Below are 8,637 nucleotides of genomic sequence, written 5' to 3'. Positions count from 1 at the left end.
ACTTAACACACACCCCCACACCTATTTGACACATGTCACCATCTCTTCCATTCTCCCAAAAAATCAACAACCACTCTCTTACACCCAGTTCTTCTAATCAAAATCCACTTCATTCAACTCATCAAATACTCTACCCAAATGGGTAGAAAGATCAAACCTATTTGGCTCACAAATAACCCATTTACACCCTTTCCATAAATGCCCTTCCATTACTTTCAATTTACACATACCACATCTCATTATTCTACCACTAAAAGTTATCTTTAAAATCTTATAAAATCCCCTATTCTCAACACAAAAGTGGAAAAAAGAGAAAATAAGTCTTGAAAATCTATCTCAAGTTTTACTCTCAACTCTCAACTTTCTCACAACCTCTACTATATAAGCACATCAAGACTAAGGTGCTGTTTGTTAAAACTGAACAAATAAGTGCTGAATGATTATAAGTGCTGAAATTGTATAAGCGCTGAATTTAAGTGCTGAAATTGTTGTTTGTTTACCGATCTGAATTGCACTGAACTGATTCAAATTAAGCGCTGTGATCACATAAAACTGTTTGTTACTTAATGCTGAAAACTGGTAAATTGACTATATTGCCCTTTCAACCATAGTAATTACATAAAATTATCTGTTTGACTATTTTAACTACTACTTTATATCACATATAATAAAAAACATACATATAAAAGATAATCTAGTCAGTTATTTTAAATTACAAACACAATTCATTGTACCCAAATTTTAAATTACATACAATTCTATTCATCTTTTTTTAGATCTAATTTTTCTTTCAAATTCTTGCATAGTTGTACAATGTTTGTCCAAATTTCCTCAATCTCTCTATTTTTGCATTCAGTTTTCGTTTCATCTTCCTTCACGTTTGTTGATGAAACAATATTCGGTTCCTCGTACCACGTGAATAAGCCACAACCATTGTGCACTACCTATAGTAAAAATAACATAAAAATTAAATGTATTAATTCATTATATGACATTGAATTATATCATTTTTGTGTTATACCACATTAACTAATATCTTACCGTTGACTTAGGACAACAATAAAATCTTCGTCCTTTGTTACCATTTTTGTTAGATGTAGTTGTTAATAGCTTGCATGGTCCACGTCCACATTTGCACCATCTCACTTCATCCAACCAAATCCAAAATCCACATCCCTTATTATTTCCAATCTAAAATAGACAAACAAATAAATATTATATTGTAGATAATGACATGTGATTTCAAATGAAATATCATATAAAAAAATTATAAAATTACCGCATTTGGACATTTTATATACAAACGATCTGGATTTCTTGAAGTTCCTGATATACAAACTTGGCAATGGCCTTCACCACATGCACATGGGATTTTTACATCCATCTAAATAGACAATACAATATTATAAATAAAACAAGTAATAAGCATAGAAACAAATATGAAAATAAACATACATTGACATAAATTCAAATGTTTACAAAGACTTGTATTCTAATAACAAACAAAAGAGAAAATAAAGATACATTCATATCATATAAAATGTCTAAACATAAATTCAAATAACATAATTTACTTAAAATACAAATTCACATAACATCACATAAGTTGATTCGCAATTTGGTCGCGTAGACCAATCATGAACGCCCGTTCATTTTGCCCATATAAATGATTGATCTCGTGAAGCTCATCTCCATCGTTAGCCATATTTAGAGGAACGTCATCATTTTCAAATTGTCTGAATAGCTCATCCGTCATTGAAATCCTACGAAGGAAATTGTGAATTGCCATGGATGCAATCACTATATTCCTTTGTGTTGGAAAAGTAAATGGCGCCATTCTTTTTAAAATTGGAAAACGTGCTTTTAGAACTCCGAAAGACCTCTCTATTACATTCCTCAACTTGGCATGTGAATGATTGAATATCTCTTCTTTACCCCTAGCTCTCCCACGATGAAAATCAGGCAACCAATATCGAACGTTACGATATGGTGCCATGAACCCACGTGTGTGCGTATAGGCAGCATCAACAAGATAATATTTATCTACATCAAAACAAAAATAATATCACATTAAGCTTATAAAATGTAATGACTAATTCCTAATATATAAAAAAATAAAAATATTTTTACCAGGTGGAGGTATTGGAAATCTATTTGCAGGGTCAGAAATAGTCTCCATTAAGATCCGTGAATCATGTGCCACTCCTTCCCAACCGGCTTGGACGTACGTGAAAATCATATCAAAATTACAAATAGCCATAACATTTTGATAGCATTCAGATTTTCCTCTTCCTCTATAAGGTATTTGTTTATCTGCTGGAATACACGCGTGGATGAGTGTTCCATCTAACGCACCAATTGCCCCCTTCACAATTTAATAACACCAATGTTAGTTATTTAATGGTATATATATAATTATTATGTAATCCCTTATGTAAAATGTACCTTGAATATTTGTCTAAGACGTCTGTGACTTCTAATTTCCTCCGTGGATCCGTCAAGAGATGGAATAATAATCATTTCTTTTGAAAAGTGTAACATTGCAATTAACACTTTATGAAAGTATTTGTGGATGGTTTGCAATGAATGCTGGAATCGATTTTTAACCAATCGATACCTACAATTATGACCTATTACAATAAGAAACATTGCAACCATCTCTGATACTCTAACATGTCGACTATCTTGAAGCCATCCTCGATTTTCAAATAAATGACAAAGACTGATGAATGCACTCTTCTCCATCCTCAATAATTCATAACAATTTGAAGAAGGTCCATCTAGAAGTTCCTTCATAAATTCTGCACCGGATAGTGAGGATACATTCACAGGTTCACGTGTGATAGATAATCGCTTCAAACTTTCCAATAATAACATCATTATTACTAATAAAATTTTCCTTCCTTGTGGTGTCATAAGCATTGGATGCATAGCTGTTTCCAAATAAGAATACAAGCTATAATAAGAAAACAACCCACTAACAAAATTTTATGATAAAAATATATCCATCCACCAACAAAATATTTCCATCAATCAACAAAATATTATATAAGTAAAAGCATCCATCATAAAGTTTAGTACATTACTCATACTCATAAAAAATATTGTACCACATAATAATATTCATACAGAATTCATTTATAATAGTAACATAGTTCACTTAAACAAAACTCTTTAACCAAGATAACCGCTCATCTTCATCATCTAACACCATCCATGTTTCACGATGTTCTTTCGATTTAACAAACGTGTTGAGCGCAAGATTATAAATATGATTTGTTTCAATATCTTAATACAATCAGGAACAGACGGGCCATTGTCAGGTTCTTTTCCAAGTACAGTGATAAGGGACTGTACAGTACTTTGAAGCTCAGAAAAATCATTATTTTTTCGACGCTTACTAGTTGAAGAACCACGAACAAGTTCTTGATGATCTTGACTTGCATCTTGGGTATTTGGAGCGGTGGGTATGGTGATTTCCTCTTCCTCGTTAAATGCTTCTAAATTTGGTGTACTATCATCATCTAAATTTGTGGATGCAACAGAATCTACAGGCAATCCTGTTCGATGTGGACCCCATCCGCTGTTTCCTTCTGCCAAGGTGGACTCAAATAAAATAGCCAACTTCTTTACATCCTTCAATGAATTCATACGGAATTGTTTCGCAATAGGATATTTCTGTGACATGAAATGTATTTAGCCTAATTAGAATGTTTCATCAGCATTTTGAAAGAATAATAGAAAAATAATAATTTTAAAATTTGCCTTAATGAAGTCGTCCCATTTATCATCCGGCCAATTGAAGGTATCTGTCTCAGCGTTGTATCCATGACCGGTGGTGGTCGTAAGTTTCACCCAAACACCGTAGAGCTTTTTTAGATAATCCCATTCATTCTTTAGTTGTCGTTGAGTCAATTCTTCTTTAGTAATATTCTTTATCTCAGTAATTATCCTTATCCAGCAATGAGATTTCAAACTCCCTCCTGACCTCCCACCTTGATTGACTTCTTCAATACACAGGTTGATAAACAAATTCTTAAGCTCCGTTGTCCAATTTGCTCTTTTTTCTTTAGGAGGCATATCTAATCAATAACAAACATTTCAAATGTTTGATTAAAATTAAAATTATCACCCTAGTAACTAAAGCATAAATAATTACAGAACACTACATATCTAATCATTATTTCTTAACACTACATACCAGAAACAAACATAAAAAAGCATAGAAGTTATGAAACAAATATATAGAAATCAAGACTATGAAAGAGAATGTGTTCACATATAGAAAATGATACAATTTCTCAGACTCTCAAGCATAACATTGGATTATGAATCATACATTTTTGATGATTTTTTAAGATGAATTGATTTTGCCCAAATATTGGATAACATGCAGTATCATATTGTTCTAATCACAGTGAATGTAGATCAAACATAATTACATATAAAGCATGTAACAGCATCAATTGTTGTTTGGACTCAAAAACCTCACTACAAATTGTGCACGTGGCTAACAATTCATTCCAAAATACTATGACAAACAATTATACTTTATAGATGAATTCTATTTAATTTGCATAAGTGCACAAAATTGAACTAGTGAACTCAAGGGCTTCATTTCTTAAGCAGCAAGCATTTCTTTTATGCCATTTCTTTTAAGTGGCAGGTAAAAATGATTTTTGAGAGTATAAATAGGTAGAGGGACATGAGGAAAGGTTGAAATATCTCAATATTAAATAATTATTTTAAAGGGTATGAAGTAAAAATGATTTTTAGTGTTTTTTTTTTTTTAAATTTTTTATATTAAAAATTTTAAACAAGACTTTAAGGAAAAAAAACGTTTTTTTTTCAACAAAACAAAAATATTGCATTTTTTTTTTGTGTTTGCGGGGATAACCAGCAACCAAGGCCTTCATCTCTAAGCTATTAGAATTAAATGCAATATTAAAGTTTATAACAAATTATTGGTCGTCAGCTTGTTATGGTATAATTATATATAACCTAATACAAATTCAAGCTGTTGATATTAGAATAGTAATTGTAATATATACCATAAAAATGATTTCTGATATTATGATGATTCTCAAATCCCATGGCTTGGGCTTGAAATTGAAATTGAGGGTGGTATTGCATTAATGTACTATTGGAGCCAAGAAAAAGTTGATTTTTTTGCTTCACAATAAAATAAATAAATGAAAATGGCATTTTCATCAATTATGGAAAAAAAAATAATTCCTTCGAACTTAGAAAAAATATTGTTGGATTCTAACATAATATGTTGATCACAACAAATATATTTGTTTTATACGTAAGTTGGACTTGAACCCTTCACCTCAAAGTTTCGAGAAAGTTTATATTTGGCTAGAAAGTATATTATTTGATCTGCTTGTGTAATCTCTCCTTCATACTATATCATATTGTTGATCCCAAGTCGTAATAAAGGAGGATTGGTTCAGGTTGGCAATCGGAGTATATAAGACATTGAGAAATACACATTCCTAAATACAAAAACACTTAAGGAAGGAAGCCAATGAAAGCAATAAACAAAATAAGTTAATAATTTATCCAGGGAATAGGTGGCACCCAATCTTCAGATGCTTTATATAATAGAAAAGATTCAGTATAGTGCACAAACTGAATTAATAACAAAAGGGAAACTTTAACATATTCAATCATGAACTACTCAACACCAAGAAACAAATCACACAACTGACCACCCATAATGCAACCATCAAAATAAGTCAACTAGTGTCTACAGTTTCAGATTTCCAATTCGAGAAAGCCTATAGTTTTGAATACAAGGGACCTCTAGATGAAGGTTTCTATCTGTCTAAAATCCACAATTTGCATTATTTCTTTAAACATCTATGCAAATATTTCCATTAAAAAAAAAAAAAAGTAAACTCTTGGTGATAAAACACAAAATATCCCTCCTCCACAGAGACACCATTAACATTTTGAAAGACAAGTTTTTCAACAGAGAAGCAGAAGAGAGAATTAAACCTTCCACCATAAATACTAGTAGGAGACAATAATCTGCAGTCTCAGACACCCTACAATACAATCTTCCTTTTCATTCTATATTGTTTTCTTTTATGGGATCAAAATTGTGACCTCAAAAGTTATGAGTATGATCCCTAGCCAACTGTTCATGTGTTTAATCCCCAACCTTGTGACAGATACTCATTTGGGACTAGGAACCTCCCAAAGTTAATGTTCTTACAAGAGGCTACATATCCTTTGTATGAATATTTGAATATATTGGTTCATAGTCATCTCATCTGTAAGACCCATCTATCAGCACAAAATTAGAATATAATTGTAGAGTCTACCCATTCATTGGCAATTAGAATACTATCTGGGATTTAATATCCCTTTCTTTTATGAAATCCCCAAAGGAAGCACCAACTTCATTCTAGAAATTCAAGCCTTCGAGATAATTTTGCAAACACTTACCACAAAATTTGATAGGTTTATAATCTGAAATATCCTCACCATTTTGAGTTTTTGGGGCTAATTAAGTTAAACAACTAATTCCCTAATCAAATCCTCCTCCACCATAAGATAAGATTTCCTCCAACTTTGAAGCTAGAGATTGTATTTCCTTTCCTATGGGCATTGATCACTTTGTGGACGTACTTTGCATTATACCTATAAAAAATAGAACTTTGCATTATTGTCACCTTAAGAGTTTTGACTAGAATTTGTCTCCAAGACTACCTCCAGGTTCTCAATGCTTTGACAATCCACTGTTCAAATCAGACCTCATGCTTTGCCCTGCTATTTTCAATCAATCATGGGGAGTTCTTTAAGAATCAATTTCATTTTTTATATAAATTCTCTCAAAACCTCATGATTTCAGATCTCAAATTTGTCTTTGAGAGTTTTTAACCAATCCTACCCTCAAAGAAGACAGAGTTTTACTAATCCTTCCCCAAGACATTGAAATTCAATTCCTAAGACTGCACATTATCAAAAGAAAAGGGATTGGGCATCTAAAACTATTCCACAATCAAGAATCAAAGGAATATGGTCAGAATCTTTCCTCCCCACTACCACTATTTATTCATCCAATCTACATAAAACTAAATATCTTGATTATGCATACAATACAAAAGTACCAAAATTACTAGCATTGGGTCCTCATCCCAATGGTGGTTGCCAGCATCTTGCAAGACCCATCTATCAGCACACCATACCCCATTATAAACAGCCCATCTGCAGGGACCAGGTCTCCTATAAAAAGATGAACAAATTAAAGAAACAAATGCTCTAAGAAGCATTTTTACAAACACATGGTGAGCTTTCATTGTCGAAGGAGAGAGGATTTTAATGTTGAAGTCTTGAAGATGATGGGATCATCTTCTAGAGTTTGTGGAGGAGAAAATTAAGGATTCAAAGTTACGCTCGGCTCATTCATGCCCTCCATAAGGGTAATCTAAATATTCAGAAGTGTGGAAGGGTATGGAGAGAAACTTTAAAAACAAGAGAGACGATACGTAACTGTAAAAAATTTACAGTAGAGAGAGAAAGAAAGGGAGGTAGAGAGAGAGAGAGATGGTGTTCAGTGGTGTTCTTGTGGTGAATGTGGCGAACATATCAGTGATTTTGGTAAAAAATAACAGTAGAGAGAAGTTAAACCTGGATTCAGCGATGGTTTTCGATGAAGCTCGTTCCACGATGAAGTTCTTTCAGTGATGAAGCTTGTTTGACGATGAAGTTCGTTCGTAGATGAAGCTCGTTCAGGCTACTCTTCTTCGGAGATCAGTATTTCAGCGGAGATCTGTATTTCAGCGAAGAACTCTCGCAGAATCGGAGATCTGTTTTGGGGTTTAGGTTAAAAGGATATTGGATGTAATATTTGTGATTTGAAAAGGGCATACTTGTCCGCCCATTGTTTTAACGGTGCTGAGCGCAAATCATGAATCAGCAATAAGTGATAAAATATCGCTGAATATTTTCACACATTTTTCAGCAATTGTCACTGAAATTTTGTTAAAAGCAAACGCGCTAATCGCTGAAACTGAATTGCGTTCAGCGTTAAGTGCTGAATTAAGCGGTAAACAAACAGCACCTAAGACCAAGAAGTCCATTTTTGAAGATCAAGAAGAAGACCATAAGAAAATCAAGTCAAGAAAGATAGAGTAAAGTCTAAAAGAAAATAAATAATCCATTCTCTCTCCCCTCCATATTCCTCCCTTCTATTTCTCCCCTTTTTTTAAACCTTAAAATGGGATGAAAACCCATGTTTACCTCCGTTAGATCGGGCTTCAGCTCTGTAGAAAGGGTAGATGTTAAAAAACATATTTAAAAAAAATGTTTCGAAAATCCCTATACTAATGTATACACCACAAAACACTTTTGGACTAAGGTATCGAGCCCCTTTCTTATAAAAGTGGACCCTTAACTGAAGAGTCTACATTCTTTAAACATGTTCAAAGGTATGAATCATGATAGGCCCCTTCCTCAATAAGGAAGTATTCTTTAGTTTAAATCAAAATCAAAGTGTTTCGCACTCGAAGACACAAAACTGATTTTTTCAACTTTTCTGTATTTTCAAAAATAGACCGAATCCATGGTTACCACCAATAGTGGAGGGAGTAGGGTACCTAACACCTTCCTTTCCTCTTAATATGG

General features: G+C 32.9%; 2 protein-coding genes across 2 annotated transcripts; both read right to left on the bottom strand.

Moving 5' to 3' along the window:
• Nucleotides 1-1,597: 1,597 nt before the first annotated feature.
• Nucleotides 1,598-7,971, bottom strand: LOC147384304 (uncharacterized). The gene is made up of 4 exons (XM_086424907.1): nt 7,642-7,971; nt 2,446-2,933; nt 2,131-2,365; nt 1,598-2,043 (listed from the first exon to the last, which is right to left on the bottom strand). The coding sequence occupies exons 2-4, from the start codon at nt 2,929-2,931 to the stop codon at nt 1,598-1,600; spliced, it is 1,167 nt and encodes a 388-aa protein (XP_086281033.1). The 5' UTR covers nt 2,932-2,933; nt 7,642-7,971.
• On the bottom strand, nt 3,205-4,080 carry LOC147384305 (uncharacterized protein At2g29880-like). Its single transcript, XM_086424905.1, has 2 exons — nt 3,766-4,080; nt 3,205-3,678 (listed from the first exon to the last, which is right to left on the bottom strand). Exons 1-2 carry the CDS (start codon nt 4,078-4,080, stop codon nt 3,205-3,207), a joined length of 789 nt encoding a protein of 262 aa, XP_086281031.1.
• Nucleotides 7,972-8,637: the final 666 nt, after the last annotated feature.

The sequence above is a fragment of the Akebia trifoliata genome, chromosome 15 (genome assembly GCF_017979445.1).
Source record: "Akebia trifoliata isolate Shusen 1 chromosome 15, ASM1797944v1, whole genome shotgun sequence".
NCBI lineage: Eukaryota > Viridiplantae > Streptophyta > Magnoliopsida > Ranunculales > Lardizabalaceae > Akebia > Akebia trifoliata.
This window is presented reverse-complemented; position numbering and strand designations above follow the sequence as displayed.